The following is a 16,362-nucleotide window of genomic DNA, read 5'->3' as shown; positions in this document are numbered from 1 at the left end:
TTTTTTTTTTTTTTTTTTTGCACAACTCTTTTTTTCCTTCTTTTTTCTTTCTTTTTCTTCTTTCGCATACGACGCTATAAACGAAGTTCTTTTTTGTTTGTTTGTGGTAACCAAGACAACTAGCAACCAGCACAACAGCAACGAGCCTATTCCCCTTAATTTTTTTTTTTTTGACAACAAGAGAGAATGAGTTCATCTCTTAGCATGTTTCAACATAAAATCCAACCTCGCTCTTCAGCCGAAAGAGACAATAGTTTTTTATTGCATTCTGCATTGAAGGCAGCTTCCACCGATATAGCGCATCGATTATTGGATTATGCTTCTTTGGATAAGATGGATTGTGAGGCAAGCTGTATTTTAATTTCCCTGGCTAATCATGAGCCTTCTTCACCCAAAAATCATGACTTGGAGCCGAAAAAGGTTTGATAGGCTATATAACAACATTGGGCAAAAAAAAAAAAAAAGAGAGGGGGGGGTGCGCAAAAAAATACGAAAGAGGATTTAAAGTCAGATGATAATAACCTTTTTGTTTAACATTGTAGAATATGAAGGAAGAAACAGTAGTTGATCAGCCCGTAAGAGATTTATTATTATTTTTTTGTCATTATCCATGTGATATTCACTCTCCTTTTTGATAGATTGTAGTAGAAGAGAAAAAAGGTTTGTTGTCAAAAAGAAAGGGGGAGGCAGTTTTTCTCATATATGTGTGTGTGTGTGTGTTTTTTAGTGCATGTCGCACCAACATCAAAAACCGATCCAATCATGCTTTTGATGGCAGCAGCCAAAGTAGTGGATGGTAATGATTTAAAGATGGAAAGAAAGAAGAGACATTCTCACCAGCGATCGATGGATCGTGAGGCTTATCCTAACGGGAGATATTACCTTAAACAAAACAACAAACGAATACGTACAAGCCCACCTTCACCTGCTCCTACTAACACTACTCATTACAAAGTAGACACGTGGCAGAAGACAAAGGTTAATTCTTACATTAAAAAGATACAAAAGCTTAGATTTTTTTTTTTTGGAGCTAAAAATCCACATTTTTTAACCTTAGGAGTATCCTGACAACAGTTTTTCAAGGCAGTATCATTCCATGGTAAGTTAAACCCTCCCCTTATATATATTTCCAGATTTATTAACCCCCTCAAAAAAAAAAAAAAAAAAGAAACAAAACCCAAAAGTCAAACAAAATGCCTTGCATACGTATATCACTTATATGATTTACAATGACTTGGCTCATGGAAATACAAGAGTGAGTTTCTTTGTCCCCTTTTTTCTTCAAAATAAACCCGCATTTATTCTTATTTCGTTTTCTTTTTTTTTTTTTTACAAACAAAAAAAAAAAAAAAAAAAAATTACAGCAAACATATAACACATCATCAACGACAACATCAACCAAAGCAACAACGACAACAACAACAATTACGACACCACCTGTTTATAATAATATGACCACCAAATACCAACAAAAGCCATCTTTATCCTCTTCTACTTCTTCCGCTGCCACATCCGCCACGATAGCAACACCGATGGAATCACCATGGTATCATCATGACGATCGATCCATTCTGGCCAGACCTTTAACTGCTTTTTTATGGAACAACGAAACATCATCGGCCAATTCATTGGATGCCGGCCGAAAAGACATGATGATCTTACCTCCTCTTTCTTCCAATCCAAGACCTTCACCCTCCATCAGTACATATGACAGATTACCGCCTGTCTAAACCAAAACTCAAGAGAAGCAAAAAAAAAAAAAAAAAAAAAAAAAAAATTTAAAAAAAATTACAATAAACAACAATAAAAAAAAAAAATTACATACCTTCAGAAAAGAAGAAAGTGCCCTCGTATAATGAGCATGACAATGATACAGACCATAAAGATCCACATTTTAATATGTTTATAAATACGTTATCCTTTTCCCCTCCCCCTTTCTCTCTCATACACTCATTTCCCATACAGACACACAGATATGAATTATCTCTTTTCTCATCGTACTTCTGTCTCCCAAGGTAGAATCACCAGTTTAGAAACCTCGCATTTCCAACACCTTTCTATCCGTCATATCTTTCTTTTGCGTGCAAAAGATCTGGTCCTCAAATGCATTCCCTGTAAGGACTTCATCGTTGACATCTATCAGACCTTTAAAGCTGTCCGATCAAGACATCATCCAACAAGAGAGGTCCGCTATCATGCACCCAATACCATCGAATACGTTCCCGATACCCCTGCTATGGTAAGTCCTCTCTCCACCGACACCGTCTCCATTTCCATGCCCGTCGAAAGCTCCACAACCATTCAGACTTGGGCCTCAACTGAGCCTTTTTTTGATATTGTGAGTGGAAATCAAAATCATTTGCCACAACAACAACTTCTTGTTCATCCACAACAACAACAGCCTCTTGTTCATCCACAACAACAACAGCCTATTGCTCATCCACAACAACATGTCGCGCCTCCCCCACAGGCTCCCCATGGAGGTCAAGTACCACCCCAAGGAAGACCACCAGCTCCACAAGGAGGTCCTATGCTTAACCAAATCAGACCACCCCATCCTCAGGGAGGACCTGAACTTAATCAAGTAAGACCACCACCACCACCTCCCCAGGGAAGACCACCCACTGCCCATGGAGGTCCTATGCCTAACCAAGTAAGACTACCCCATCCCCAAGGTGGACATGTATTACCCCAAGGAAGACCACCCACCGCGCAAGGAGGAGCTATGGCTAACCAAGTAAGACCACCTCATCCCCAAGGAGGACAACCCATTGCTCAGGGAAGACCACCCACCGCTCAAGGAGGAGCTATGGCTAACCAAATGAGACCACCACCTGCCCAAGGATTACCACAAGCTCCTAGAGCAGGACCTGATCATCATCAAGGAAGACCCCCACCACCACCACCACAACACCAAACAAGACCTACATTGATCCTACCCGCACCTCCTCATCAAGGAATTACAATGGACAGAGTAAGACCTATGATGCAACCAGGATTTCAACCACCTCGACCCCAAGATAATCAAATCAGACCAGCGGCTGCCCAAGTCACGTTAGTTGAGCCCGTTCCTGTTCGACCCGTACCACCACCACAGCAACAACAAGGGAGAGCACAGAGAGGACCTGGAGAGCCTTTAGTGGTTCCAGCAAGAGCAGCGGATGTTGTCAGGACCCCAACCGCCAACCGAGCGAGACTCATTGTGACTCCACCTCGTGTTGCAACAGAAAATCGACGAAGAAATGCAGTGCTTCCACCTGCCATGGAAGATATGATAGCAGCAGCAGCAGCAGTAGCATTAGCCGAAGATGAGGCGGCAGAGGCAGAGGCAGAGACAGAAAGAGCGGTTATGATAAGAAGAGAACAAGCATTTGTCCGACCCACAGGGGAGGTAGAAGCAGCTAGGATGAGTGCAGCTTTACCTGAAAGTGCCATGATACTAAAGACCCTCTTGGGTGATTATGACCGTACTGTATTGACCGAACAATGCGATACTTTATTACAAACCGTTATTACCTTTGGTTCCTTCTTTTTTGATCTCTTTAGAACACTTCAACGTGAGGTCTCGGATGAGTTTTTTTATGATCCTCTTTCAAAATATGAGTTCTTTGAACTTCATGGGCATGGGTAACGTTTTTTTGTTTTTGTTTTTGTTTTTGTTTTTTTTTTTTGTAAAAAAAAAAAAAGAAAAGAAAAGAAAAAATTAGATACGATTTCATACTAAACTATTATACGTATAAAAAAAAAAAAAAAATAGATTGCATGGTGGTGTGAGAAAAGTAAGACATTTGGGAACAAATCAAGATTTTGCCATGAAGTCTATTCTTACGAATTACCGATACCATACTACCTGTGCAGGCTATACGTTTCAAGCGTTACAGGAAGTTCATGTTTTAAACAACGGCCGTCATGAAAATGTAGCTTCTCTCCGAGACATTTGTTTGTACGGTGAACAAGTCTTTATCTTTATCGATTGGATGAAGATGACTGTGCGAGATTTTTTTGAATCGAAGAGAGTGGAAGGAGGTATGCATCAAGAAGCGCTTGTCTATATTAGTTTTGAGGTAAAAAGTGAGAAAAAGATAAAAGTCTATATGAAATTCTAAAAAAAAAAAAAAAAAAAAAAAATTGGGATTTTTTTTTTTTTTTTATGTTAAACAGGCAAGTAAAGGTATTCAATTTTTACATGAAAGATTGGGACTTTTCCATGGTGATATCAAGGGAGACAATATCATGATTACGCAAACAGGTAAAATTAAGGTGATCGATTTTGGTTTTGCTGGTAAGAATGATCTACGCGACATTATCGGTCCTCGTGGAACTCCTGGGGTAAGCTTTTTTTTTTTTAAAAAAACGGAAACAACAGGGGCAAACACAATTACTTATATATATATAAATAGTACATGGCACCAGAACTCAATGATCGTTACGGTTTAAATAGCACAGCGTCGGATGTTTTTGCCTTGGGAAAAACGTTTCATGATATGCTTGAGATTAACTCGGGTTATGATTCTCAATTGATTGATCTGACTGAAAGAATGGTGCATTTTGAAAAAGACAGTAGACCCACGATGGAGGATGTTGTTACCGTAAGTAACTCTATTTTCTCTTTGATGAGTAAAGATGGTTGAGTGGTTTTCTTAATTTTTTTTTTTAGGAATTCTCCAATATGGGACTACCTAGAGCAAATGCAGACAACTTGTGTGAATACATGAATTCCACAGGTCCTTATGTTCCCAGATAAATAAAAAAAGAAAAGAAAAGAATTGGACTTTTTTTTTTTACATTAAACTTTTTAAAATATTACACCATTTTAATAAATTAGACTTGTAGTAATAATTCAATTAAACTTAAATACATCACGATTTTAAAATTTTATATCAATTTAACATGGTAGCGTTCTACAAAGACCATACAAAAGTGCAATTATTAAAAGTAGGAACTTTTTTGCACGGCTCGTATTCTGATTTTAGGTAAATAAGAAGTAGGATGATTTACATTTTTAAAGACTAATCCACAAAACGCACATTGTATTGAAAAAAAAAATCCTCCCGATTTTCAAAGCATTCAAACTAACTTATGTTTTATCATTTCTATGTAATAATAAAATGAATGTGAGACGCAATAGAAAAAAAAAAACAATTAGGTTGTTTTAACGCCTTTCCCTTCCTTATTGTTCTGCTTTCTCATCAATTGGGCATTGTAGTTTAATAAAGACAACCATTAAACAGGTTTAAAAAATAAAATTCATTGGCAGATAATACTAAACTGTTTCTAATTGACAACCACTGATTGTAAATTAAAATAAATAAATAAATTGTCTTTTTTGTTTGGGAATATAATGAATTGGCTCATTTAGAGAATTAGATATTTCTTTATGCTTGCTATTGTTCCTTGTTCATTCATTTTTTTTTAGATTATAGAGATTTATTATTATGCAGGTGTGTGCCTTGTACCATAATAAAGTCATTTAACAAACTACCAAAAAAAAAAAAAAAAAAAAAAAAAAAAAAGTGACCACATAATCATCCACCAGTGTACTTTTTAAAAGAAAAAAAAAGTTGTGGCGATTATAGTACCATCGTAAATGAGACAAGATCATATAGTTTTGTCTATGGTATTATTCATTTACTACAATGATACTCATACAATAGAAAGACACACAGCCTCAAGTATATATAAAAAGCTACCATTTCACTCTTTTTTTCGTCTTCTTCTTTCCAACAACTTCTCTATATCACTCTTCCCATATACTTCTCTTTACTATTATATATAGATTTCAATCAACATGATCTTCCTTCGTGCCAATCGAGATACAATCATCCAAAGTAAAATCACCGTCCCCGAAACGAACCATCGTCAAAACCTCTCTATTCCACGTATCGCTCTTCACCGTGCCAAGAATTTTCTTGCCAAATGCATCCCTTGCAAGGAATTGGCGTTGGATGCGTACCACCTGATCATGGCTACCCGAACCAAGTACCTTGGACTCTTGGAACAACCTGTTGAGGAGCCCAGTGATTATGGAAATCGTACTTATGCACCTCCTATTACTACTACAGCAACCGATTTGCTTCCATTCACCCGCCAGACAGCAGAGCTCACTTTCTCTTGTACCTCCACCATCATCGGTCCTGAAAGAAGTACAAGTGAAATCAACATACCAACTCAATCTTCTGTTTTATTGGAAGGGGAGAATGTTAGACGCGTTCACGATGAATCCGTGGTGAATAGTAGCTTCACCCAAGCATTGGACGTCACTCTTATTTCAGACGAAACACAAGATGGTACTTTGGAAACAACTCAAGAAGTAGCTACTCCAACCCAATCTTTTGTAATCTTGGAAGAAGAAAATACTAGAAGTGCTAGTGATGAACTCATGTTGACTAGTCCCAGCCAAACATTGGACGCTGCCCTTATTTCAGAGGAACCGCAAGATGATACTTTGGAAACAACTCAAGAAGTAACTACCCCAACCCAATCTTCTATACTCTTGGAAGGAGAAAATACTAGACGTGCTAGTGATGAACTCATGTTGACTAGTCCCAGCCAAACATTGGACACTGCCCTTATTTCAGAGGAAACGCAAGAAGATACTCTGGAAACAACTCAAGAAGTAACTACTCCAACCCAATCTTCTGCTGTTTTGGAAGGGGAGACATCGAGACGTGTCAGCGAGAATACCATTGCCAGTGGTTCATTCAGCCAAACAATGAGCGTTCATCCTGTTCCCACGCTCAATGATGAAACACACTACCTTTCTCATGTTCAAGAAGTAGCTGTCCCCACATCTGTTGATGTTACAGAGCAAGTGATTCCACGTGTTGTGCGTAACCTGTTTACAAGTGTCCCAACTACTTTGGATCCTATCCCTCATCATGAACAAATTCAAGATTTCCAAGTAGTCACTGTCCGAGAAGAAGGCCAAGTGACCTCAACGAACTCTTCCGATTTTTCCGACGAACTGGAGGTGGTAGAGGAGGATGAAGAGCTTACCTATGATCGTACTTCTAACGAAGAAGATAATGAAGTAGTTGACCGTTTGCAACCCGAGCAAGAAGTGACGGAGATTGTTGTCCCAGCCTTTGATCAGACGCCTGTCGGATTGCAACGTGCAACATTAGTACAATTAAACAATAGGGTGGAAACGCATGTCACTGAGGACGTGCAATTAGAAGAAGAAGAAGAGGAGGCCAGACGATTGACGGAAGATGAGCAAGGCTATGCGGACAACCACCAGGATGAGACGATGGACGAAAGAAATTATACGGCTCAAGACCTTGCTATTTTTGAACAAAATGCATTGTTCAGGAGAAGAATGCAGAGAGAAGTAGTGGCGAGAAGGGGAAAAATTCCTGTGTTTGTTCGTAGAGATTTGAACGATCCAAGCTCTTCAGAGGCGTCCAGTGAATACTTTGATGCACAAGAGGAAACGCAACCCGTCGATTACAATACTGTGATTGAAAACATCGTGGGTCCTTGTAACAGTGACGAATTAGAGGAATATGAGCACAATCCTTACAAGGTGCTTTGTGATTTGGGACCACTCCTGGATATCTTGAAAGATAACAAGTATTACACTTTTTGCTATGATGATCCCAACAAGGTGTATGTCATTGACAGGGATGCAGAGGGAGGAGGGTAAGCTTAAATTCGTCTTTTTTTTTTTTTGATGATTGAGTGGAGGGATATCTAACAAGTCAATCTTTTTGTAAAATGTTTTTTTGGTAGAATGAATGGTGGTGTACATAAGGCTAGATTTCGTAACGATACAACAAGACGCCTCTACGCTATGAAGACGGTCTTGGTTGATTTCCACAAGCCTACGTATCATGGAAAGTTGACGGAAATTCGATCTGAAGTTCGCTTGTTGAGACAAGAACATGATCGTCTTGCTCGTCTTTGTGATTTGCGTATTTACAACGGTCGTGTCTTTATCTTTACGGATTACATGCCTTATACTCTTACAGACATCATCCAAATGAAATATAACTCGGGTATCCATAACGATGTTTTAGTACACATCTTTCTTCAGGTATATTTCAGACACTTAAAGCACAAAAAAAAAAAAAAAGAAATGCTAACTTTACTTTTCTTTTTTTTTATCAGTCAATGGAAGGATTGGATTATATCAATAACACATTGGCCATGGTTCACGGTGATATTAAGGGCTGTAATATCATGATGGATAAAGATGGTAACATCAAATTAATCGATTTTGGATTTTCGGGATACCCAACCGACTCACCAGGCAGTGGAACTGAAGCAGTGAGTTCATTTCCCATAATTTCAATTTTAAGAGAGAGAGAGAATGCTTACCTTAATTCTTTAAATTAGTTCATGTCTCCAGAGTTAGCAGCGGGTGGACCCAATACGGCTGCATCGGATGCATGGGCTTTAGGAAAGACCTTTCAGTATCTTCTTGATTGTAACAAGGGTCATCGTGAGCCTTACCTCAAACTTATCTGTAAGAGCTTGATGGCCTCTACGCTTGAGGCCAGAATCACAGTCCGTCTCGCATTTGAGGTACAGTATTAGTTTTGACAGATATAAAAGATAATTAACGAATTGGGTGTATTAGATGCTAGACTTGGCTGTTCGCAGTAAATGGTTGGAGAAGGCAGAACCCCAAACTGCATTGAATCATGTTGCATCAAATGCTTAAAATAAATATATATATAATTTTTTTTTATAAAATTTTTTCAAATCTTTTTATTGTTTTATAAAAGAGAATGTCTTAGATACTAAACTATATAAACAAAAGAGAGTATAATTTACTCCTCGTCAGACTCTTCGGCAAGGGTCATGGCGATACGATCCAAATCTCTTTGACCATCTTGAGTGATCTTACGGCCACTACAAAGATTTTTAAAAATAAAAAGGTAAGTTGAATGAATTTTTTTTTTTTTTCCCCACTGAAAAAATCGTTTAAATATTTTTACCCCTTCTTGTCTTGTTGGAGGACACCAATCTTTTCCAAAGATTGAAGAACCTTACGGTTGACGGAACCGGAAGCGTTACAGTGGTGAGAAGGACGAGAACCACGGTTGAAAGTACCACCGTGAACCTTGTTCAAAGCACCAACACCAACGGACTTACGGATGTAGATGTGACGGGCAACGGAAGCTACATTTAGGTTTTGGTTTTGTCAGCCTTTTGATTTTGCTACCTCATTTCTTTATTTGACTTACCAGCACGGATGAAATACCAATCGGGATCATAAGGAGCGAGTTCCTTGAAGGTACCGGTCTTGACAAGATCGACCCACTTAGGGACCTCGAGCTTACCAGTACGCTTGAGATAGGCAGCATAAGCCTTGATGAAGGCTATATAGATTGGTTATAAATACGTTAGTCTATCATGTACATAAAAAAGATATCCAAGAGAGAGAGAGAAAAAAAAAAAAAAAAAAAGCCAAGCCACAAAATCATCGATAACAAACTGAACCCAACCCCCCTCTTTTTTAAACAAAGTTTCAATAGATTCAATCGTGTTTCGTACTGTCAATAGGGAAAGCATATCCAAAAAAAAAAAAAAGTATCCATTTCTTTCATGAAAAAAAATTGAGGGAGGGCAAAGCGTATTTTTCCAACGGGTCATTTTTTTCCAGAGGGAAGGCTATAATTTTTTTTTTTTTTTTTTCTTTCTCGTAATGTATATATGTTTTTCTTTTTTTTTCTTCTCTCTCTCTTCCTTCTTGTTCAATAAGAGTAAAAAAAAAGTAGAATATCGTACCGTGAGAGTTAACGTCCTTGACAGTGATACCAGCCATCGTATATAATGCACTGAATTCGAGAAGCAAAAAAAGAGAGGGCTTTTCCAACTTTCGCACCTCTGCCCTCCTCAAAAATAAAAATTTTCTTTCCCTGCCCCGAACAAAAAAAAAAAAAAAAAAAAAATCGTGTCCACGTCACTTTACGAGTCACAAAAAAAAAATTAAAAAAAAAACCTCGTTACACCAAAGGCCCCCCCCTTTTATTTTTCTTTTCTCAAACAGCTGCAGGTTGGTTCTCTTTATCTGTTCTTCCACGCTTTCTATTACTAGATGCTTCCACTTCCTTACGATAAGGTGTAGTTCTCTATGTATATATATATAATAAGAGTGTGGGTTAGTGTATAGATGTACATAGGCTCCCCCCCCCTTATTTTTTTTTACCTCGACTACAGAAGTACCATCCTTGAAACGTGTCTTGAATAAAACATTGGCGTTATTAAACATACCGTCCTTAAGAGATACCACCAAGAATTGGGATCCTTTAAATCGTGTACGTAACAGAGAACCAATGTTTTGGGTATGGGATAAATCAAGAGCTGCGTCCACTTCATCGAGAATATACATTGGTGCAGGCTTAAATTGAAGCAGTGACAGGATCAATGACAAGGCAATCAAGGATCTTTTTTTAGAGTGTGAGTATGTCACTCAACATATATATATTTTTTTTTACGTACCTTTGTCCACCACTTAATTCAGTCAGACTTTGCTTCCAAACACCACCCAGACACACTTTGACTTCCAATCCTTCTGAAATTGATTTTCCTTCAGGTGCTTGTAATTTACACTTATTTCCGTCCAGGAGATCACCGAAAATATCCGAGAAATCTTTATCCACCTTGACAAATGTCTTTTCGAGTGCCTCCATCTTGTAATTTTCAAGTGTGACAATGGTATCTTCAATTTTCTTCTTATCCTTTTGGATGGTCGATAACATTTCCTTTAAGGCCACTTCCTTCTTTTCAACATTATCAATCATATTCATCACACGCACATTGATCTTTTTACGTAAGGATTCATGTTTAGCACTTGTCTGTGAAAGTTGCTTCTTGATATCTCCCAGATTCATATTTTGGAAATCATACACTGTCCCCGCTTCTCCAAAATTTTGCTTTTCATCTACAATCCATTCATGTTGCACTTCCATTTCCTTCACTGTCTGTTCGGAAGTTGCTCTTTCCTTTTGGAATCGTTCATTCTCATGGGCAATCTTTTGTATTCTCAGGTTGAGTTCGACACATTCCTTTGATTTACGTTCATGGATGGTACATAATTCGTTAAACTCTTCATTATGAGCGTTCAAGATACGTCGTTCGTTGTCCAATTGTGCATGCGTCTCCACAACCGCTGCATCAATCCCATCCATCTCTTCCTTCATGTTCGTAGCGTTGGCTTTATATTCAAGGATGGATTCACGTACTTTTTCCATATCTTCATCACATGTCACCATATCCGTCTCCATTTGCTCTTTAAATTTTTTTTTTTTTAGATCTCTCCCCCCTCGTTACCACACACACTCTGTAGATTTACCTATTTCAAGCTCAAATGTTTGAACAGCACGCTCCATATCCTTGAGTTTAATGACACTCTTTTTCAACTCCTTTTTCAATCTTTCAACGCGAGCCTAGAAAAATCGTGAGCGGGGGGGGGGGAGGTTAAGTATTTAGTTATACTCCACACACACACGCACACACAAAAATAAGATTTACCGTCATTTCATCCAACTTTGTATCCTTGTTATTGTTGAATTCATTCATTTCGGATTCAATTCGCTTTGATTCTCGGAGTGCCTTTTCTTTATCCTCTCTAGCTTTATCCATCACCTCTTGTTGCTGTTTGATTTGCTCCTTTAAAGTTTCTACACGTGCAGCCAACTACAAAGAAAAAGTTTAGAACAAAGGAAAATTTGGATGTGTAACAATCGAAGGAACATTTTTTTTTTACCTGGGCATGAGTACTTTTGCTCATACGTTGCTCAAGTAAAGAAAGTTCATGACTTTGAAGATCCAAACGCTGCTTATATCTTTTGTATTCTGCAATAGATTTTTGGGAGGTTTCAATTTCCTTTTCTAAATCATGCAAAAGCTGTGTATGATGTTCGATATCGGCGCGTACACCATTTAATTCTTGCACTTTGATCAAGATACCTGCGGAATTGGGCTTAGAGCCACCACTGAGGGTACCATAAGGATCATAGACATCGCCATCCAAGGTAACGGACTTTGTACGGATGCCTTTATGAAAAGTGACATCTTTGGCGGTCTTTGCATCCTCACAGATAAAGGTACCACCAAAGATCCATTCCATGGCCCCAAAGACTTCCTCTTCATAACCGACCAAACTCAAGGCCATACTTACTTTTCCCGGTGCGATACTTTCTGCCAGGCTTAATTTGGCATCTGAAATTTTGGAGCCCTGAATTTTGTTGAGAGGGATTAAAGTCCATCGACGTCTAAGTTTGCCTTTATCGAGAATTTGGGCACCAATCTTTTCGTTTTCGACCACGACATTGTATAGTTTTCCACCGGCACAGATCTCGAGTGCAGTGGAGGCGTTAAAGTTTTCCTTGTCGAGATAGATTAATTCCGCTACCAGTCCCTTGACTTTGGAACGGTCGAAATCGGAGGTTGGGTTGGTGTATTGGAAATCAAGGCTTGATAGTTTTCTAGAAATGGTTTCTTGTTTCTAAGGGGGCGGGACCGAACAAAGTTTTTCTTAGTACGTGTATTTACACATTTTTTTTTTTTTTTTTTTTTTTTTTTTTACTTCGTATAGTTCATTGATGGTGTCTTGCTCTTGTCTCTTTCTAGACAAGAGATCAGTTTCAATTTGTGGATTCCAATCCAAGACACTTAATTTTTTCTATCAATAACACAGTGAAATAAGTAAGGTATAGAGAACAGTGAGGGGGGGGGGTATCCTATGGATCCAGTACCTCCAATTCAACAATTTCGGCCTTCTTCTTTTCCAAGGAAAGCACAGACCCTTGACTTTCAGCCAAAGCTCTAGCAGCTTGAGGTTCCTTTTCCGAAAGTTCTTTACGCATATGTCTCATCTTTAACGAGGCTTGTTCCTCCAAGGTAGAAGCACCATTGGCAGCGTTTTTGGATTGTTGAAGCTGCTCCATGTATCCATTTTCACGGCCTTCTTCTGCAGAGATACCTGTTGTTAAGGTCTGGAGCAGTTCATCCGTGTTTTTCATCTCCTCTGTCTTTTCGTCATAGGTCTTTTTAAACAATTCGTATTCGTTATTCACTTTTTCGTACACGTCCTTTTTTTCATTCAAATTTCGACTCAACTTTTTTTTTGATTTAGAATTTGTTTTATAAATTATGATAAAATATTTTTTTTTTTACCTCGCCTCGTTGTGAGGATAATGATGCTAGTGCGCGTTGTTCATCCGAGATGGAAGATTGAAGTAAATCTTTCTTGGTATTTAATCGGACGGATTGAGTTGAATAGTCCTTGATCTTTTTTTCCAATTCTCGAATATTACTTGAACTAGTGGAATTTTGTCGCATTTTCTCAGATAATACATTCTTTTCCTCATCAATCTTTTTGATCTCGTTTTGGATGGTCTTTACATTCTGCTTTAACTCCTCCATCTTGGTAGTCCTCCCTTCATTATCCACACCGGATCGGTTGAGTCGATCTTCGTGCTTTTTATACTCGTATGCTACTACCAATCGATTCAGTCTTTCCATCTCGGCTTCGTTCTTTTGGAAATCCAAATACACTCTTTTCTCTGCACGCAAACGATCCAATTTCGGTATAATGTCTTCCAATAGAAGCTTTAAAGAGTTAGTTAGATAGAAGGCTCTCTCTCTCTCTCTCTTTTTTTTTATATATATTTTACCGTGTTGATCTCTTCGACTTTACGTTCCTTTTTAGCTATAGTGGCAATCGCTTTTGTCTTTCTGTCCTCAAACATCTTGGTGCCGGCAGCTTCTTCTACCATACTGAGAACTTCGGTGGGTTTCATATTCAAGACTTTGGTGATACGTCCTTGCATGATTAAAAAATGAGGATTATTGATATTCAATTGAACTGACTGGAATAGACTTTGAACGGTTTGTTGTTGTGCATTATGTCCATTGACAATATATTTCGTTCTTCCTCCCATAAGAATCTATATACATATACATAAAAAAAGGGGGGGGGGTTTCAATATATAAAGACGTTTTTAAAGTTTGAGTAGTAGGACGCATACTTGTCTAGTCACGGTGATTTGTTCATAGGCTTCGAATCCAACAGGACTTTTGTCTCTCTCTCCATTGTTGAATACAACTGTAACGGACGCCTTTGTGACACCGGCTTGACCACGTTTATAAATCAAGTCCTGTAAGTTATTGGCACGAACCTAAATAAAAAGTATGATTTTAAATATATATATATATATATTTTTTTCACTTTGTGTGTGAGAATGAGAAAGACGCCTGGCGTTTTTCTTTGGTTTTTTTTTACCTGCGAAAGATTGGTGATGCCTAAAACAAAGCAAATGGCGTCTAAAATATTGGATTTACCCGTACCGTTTAAACCGGTAATGGCATTAAATTCTGGGTCCCAGCCTTTAATTTGGGTTCTTGATACATAGGATTTAAAGCCTTCAATGAGAAGTTCTTCAAGGTACATTGTTTTATCTGAACAACAAATGATAAAAAAAAAAAAAAAAAAAAAAAAAAAAAATATTAAAAATGAGTGTGTTAAAAAAAAATGAACGCGGTCACGAACATTTGGGCGATTAATTTACTCGCGTTTTTTTTTATATATTTGAGAGTGAAAGAAAGATCGTGCGTTCAGAAGGTAAGATGCACGTAATATATATATATAAAAAAAATTAGGAGAGTTATCTGTCATTGACATACAATCAAAAAGACCATCGTGTGCTTCTCTTTCTCTTTCTCTCTCTCTCTCTCTCTCTCTCTCTCTCTCTTTTGTAATAAGAAAGAATGAAAATAAATAGAGTTGTGGGTTTCGCTTGTTATGTATTGTTTAAGTTATGGACGGTTTATGCTAATGAACAGCAAGCGTATTTTGAAACGTGCCGTCGAGCGTGTAACACGGATCTGCTCCCAAAGATCATTGATTTAATGAATTCTTCCACGTTGGTGGATTCCCAATACAAGACCTTGGCACCTTATTGGCAGACCTGTCAATACCGATGTTACCGGTGTTTTTTACCTGGTGCCGTCATCGGCATGAACTATCTGAAGCAACTTTTTGCTATACGGGAGCAGAACAAGGCAGGTTCATTGGTGGAGATTGCACGCATCATAGACAAAATGGATTGGAGTTTTCGGGATTGTTATGGCAACTGGGAAAAGGCCAATAGTGAAGGGGACTATGATTCAACATTCTAAACTAAAAAAAAAAAAAAAAAAAAAAAAATTATTTAGCACATGGTTCAAAAAATAAAAAATGCTTATTTATTGTACAAATTAAAAAAAAAAACATTTTTTTTTTAGAAGCTATCCCCGGGTTCTATTTCTGGATTTCCCAAAAAAGAAGTTTTACTTAATTAGAAGAAAAAAAAAAAGGGATCCACTTATTAATAGAGGATTTAAAAATACACACTTTTATATTTTCATATAAATACTCGGTCTTCAACCTCGGTTTTTTTTTTCTTTTTCTTTATCTTTATCACTTATAAAACTCTATTCAACATGTTGACCAAACTCTCTCTCGAATTGCTCTTTGCTATTTTATCCAGTCTCATTATGATGGTGATCTCTGATGACTCCAAACAGCAAGAAATGATTGATGATCACCAACTTTAAATGATCTTTTTTATTGAACTTACATATGCAATCACCACACACACACAAGCCCTTTTTAACTGAAGAAGAAGTCATATTCCGCAGCGTCAAGTACACTAATTTAAAAAATCTCCCAGCTACCACTCTCTTCCTCCCGCGGCAAACGGTGAAAAAGAAGGTTGCATCGCGCCATGTGGGGGGAAGGTTTCCATCTTCCCCCTTTAAAATCATATATCGTGCTAATGATAATTTTCACTTTTTCACGTTTTCTGCTTCATTTATAATTTCTTGTAACACATTTTTAATAATAAAAAAAATCTTTTTTCTTTGTGCAACACTTTGATTGTTTAAAATGATTCCCCCTTTCTTTTAATTAGCAAACGTGGGAGTTAATCTCCTCCCATCCCCACGCACGCACACAAAAACGGGCCTTATATATATAAAAAAAAGTGATCTAAATAAAAAGGTCGTCAATTGGGGGTTATTTAGGGTTGAGCCACCGCTTATATGTTAATTTATTAAGAAAAAAACACGCTATTATTTTCATTATTATTAAAATAATAAACTTGCGCGAATAGAATCCAATGTCCCCTTCCCCCATATTAATTAACATATTCCTTTTTTATTATTATTATTTATTTGCATTAAACAGGGTAGGGTTGGTGCTTCCTAGCCCTGTTTCACAAGATCTAAAAAAAAGAAAAAGAAATATTTTTTGGCCCTTTGTAATGTCTCAGAGAAAGAATGAATCCCTCCCCCTCCCCTCCTTTGTTCCTCGCCTTTCAAGGAGAGAATGAAGTTTGTATATCCTCCCCTAAAGTTGTATAACCCACT

At 37.8% G+C, this 16,362-nt stretch overlaps 8 protein-coding genes across 8 annotated transcripts; 4 read left to right on the top strand and 4 right to left on the bottom strand.

Annotated features, from left to right (window-relative positions):
• The first annotated feature begins 3 nt into the window (after positions 1–3).
• EV154DRAFT_517794 (uncharacterized protein) lies at positions 4–1,771 on the top strand. Its single transcript, XM_051602535.1, has 7 exons — positions 4–420; positions 543–575; positions 639–660; positions 728–978; positions 1,058–1,099; positions 1,169–1,255; positions 1,365–1,771. Exons 1-7 carry the CDS (start codon positions 187–189, stop codon positions 1,728–1,730), a joined length of 1,035 nt encoding a protein of 344 aa, XP_051454822.1. The 5' UTR covers positions 4–186; the 3' UTR covers positions 1,731–1,771.
• On the top strand, positions 1,709–3,668 carry EV154DRAFT_517777 (uncharacterized protein). Its single transcript, XM_051602534.1, has 2 exons — positions 1,709–1,737; positions 1,826–3,668. The coding sequence occupies exon 2, from the start codon at positions 1,976–1,978 to the stop codon at positions 3,629–3,631; it is 1,656 nt and encodes a 551-aa protein (XP_051454821.1). The 5' UTR covers positions 1,709–1,737; positions 1,826–1,975; the 3' UTR covers positions 3,632–3,668.
• Positions 3,669–5,788: 2,120 nt separating this feature from the next.
• EV154DRAFT_566413 (uncharacterized protein) lies at positions 5,789–8,665 on the top strand (the record flags this gene model as incomplete). The annotated part of the gene is made up of 5 exons (XM_051605960.1): positions 5,789–7,641; positions 7,732–8,035; positions 8,110–8,268; positions 8,338–8,526; positions 8,582–8,665. 5 exons carry the CDS (start codon positions 5,789–5,791, stop codon positions 8,663–8,665), a joined length of 2,589 nt encoding a protein of 862 aa, XP_051454820.1.
• Positions 8,666–8,774: 109 nt separating this feature from the next.
• On the bottom strand, positions 8,775–9,327 carry EV154DRAFT_425693 (40S ribosomal protein S19-A; the record flags this gene model as incomplete). The annotated part of the gene is made up of 3 exons (XM_051596265.1): positions 8,775–8,856; positions 8,943–9,126; positions 9,192–9,327. Coding segments are annotated over 3 exons (402 nt in total), but the record flags the coding sequence as incomplete, so codon positions are not given.
• On the bottom strand, positions 9,304–9,762 carry EV154DRAFT_517772 (uncharacterized protein). The gene has a single exon (XM_051602533.1). It carries the CDS (start codon positions 9,598–9,600, stop codon positions 9,340–9,342), a length of 261 nt encoding a protein of 86 aa, XP_051454818.1. The 5' UTR covers positions 9,601–9,762; the 3' UTR covers positions 9,304–9,339.
• A 185-nt stretch (positions 9,763–9,947) lies between these two features.
• Positions 9,948–11,275, bottom strand: EV154DRAFT_309919 (P-loop containing nucleoside triphosphate hydrolase protein). The gene is made up of 3 exons (XM_051594904.1): positions 10,450–11,275; positions 10,157–10,394; positions 9,948–10,079 (listed from the first exon to the last, which is right to left on the bottom strand). Exons 1-3 carry the CDS (start codon positions 11,232–11,234, stop codon positions 9,990–9,992), a joined length of 1,113 nt encoding a protein of 370 aa, XP_051454817.1. The 5' UTR covers positions 11,235–11,275; the 3' UTR covers positions 9,948–9,989.
• EV154DRAFT_309900 (SMCs flexible hinge) lies at positions 11,172–13,836 on the bottom strand. Its single transcript, XM_051594903.1, has 7 exons — positions 13,629–13,836; positions 13,129–13,550; positions 12,708–13,070; positions 12,539–12,634; positions 11,717–12,457; positions 11,482–11,646; positions 11,172–11,396 (listed from the first exon to the last, which is right to left on the bottom strand). Exons 2-7 carry the CDS (start codon positions 13,474–13,476, stop codon positions 11,277–11,279), a joined length of 1,833 nt encoding a protein of 610 aa, XP_051454816.1. The 5' UTR covers positions 13,477–13,550; positions 13,629–13,836; the 3' UTR covers positions 11,172–11,276.
• Positions 13,837–14,721: 885 nt separating this feature from the next.
• Positions 14,722–15,132, top strand: EV154DRAFT_566410 (uncharacterized protein; the record flags this gene model as incomplete). Its single annotated transcript, XM_051605959.1, has 1 exon — positions 14,722–15,132. The coding sequence occupies one exon, from the start codon at positions 14,722–14,724 to the stop codon at positions 15,130–15,132; it is 411 nt and encodes a 136-aa protein (XP_051454815.1).
• Positions 15,133–16,362: the final 1,230 nt, after the last annotated feature.

Source organism: Mucor mucedo (genome assembly GCF_025094135.1).
Source record: "Mucor mucedo strain NRRL 3635 chromosome Unknown EV154scaffold_86, whole genome shotgun sequence".
NCBI lineage: Eukaryota > Fungi > Mucoromycota > Mucoromycetes > Mucorales > Mucoraceae > Mucor > Mucor mucedo.
Note: the sequence above shows the minus strand (reverse complement) of the source record. Positions and strands in the feature narration are given on the sequence as shown.

Excerpts from the sequence above, each read along its gene's own strand:
- EV154DRAFT_517794 (XM_051602535.1), top strand. The coding sequence starts at position 187 with ATGAGTTCATCTCTTAGCATGTTTCAACATAAAATCCAACCTCGCTCT. Across the intron at positions 661-727 it reads TGTAGTAGAAGAGAAAAAAG|TGCATGTCGCACCAACATCA; the intron begins GTTTGTTGTCAA and ends TGTGTTTTTTAG. Across the intron at positions 1,100-1,168 it reads CAAGGCAGTATCATTCCATG|AAACAAAACCCAAAAGTCAA; the intron begins GTAAGTTAAACC and ends AAAAAAAAAAAG.
- EV154DRAFT_517777 (XM_051602534.1), top strand. The coding sequence starts at position 1,976 with ATGAATTATCTCTTTTCTCATCGTACTTCTGTCTCCCAAGGTAGAATC.
- EV154DRAFT_517772 (XM_051602533.1), bottom strand. The coding sequence starts at position 9,600 with ATGACCCGTTGGAAAAATACGCTTTGCCCTCCCTCAATTTTTTTTCAT.
- EV154DRAFT_309919 (XM_051594904.1), bottom strand. The coding sequence starts at position 11,234 with ATGGAGACGGATATGGTGACATGTGATGAAGATATGGAAAAAGTACGT. Across the intron at positions 10,395-10,449 it reads GAATTAAGTGGTGGACAAAG|ATCCTTGATTGCCTTGTCAT; the intron begins GTACGTAAAAAA and ends CTCTAAAAAAAG. Across the intron at positions 10,080-10,156 it reads ATGGTACTTCTGTAGTCGAG|AGAACTACACCTTATCGTAA; the intron begins GTAAAAAAAAAT and ends ATATATACATAG.
- EV154DRAFT_309900 (XM_051594903.1), bottom strand. The coding sequence starts at position 13,476 with ATGGAAAGACTGAATCGATTGGTAGTAGCATACGAGTATAAAAAGCAC. Across the intron at positions 13,071-13,128 it reads TATCCTCACAACGAGGCGAG|TTGAGTCGAAATTTGAATGA; the intron begins GTAAAAAAAAAA and ends TCAAAAAAAAAG. Across the intron at positions 11,647-11,716 it reads GCAAAAGTACTCATGCCCAG|TTGGCTGCACGTGTAGAAAC; the intron begins GTAAAAAAAAAA and ends TTTTCTTTGTAG.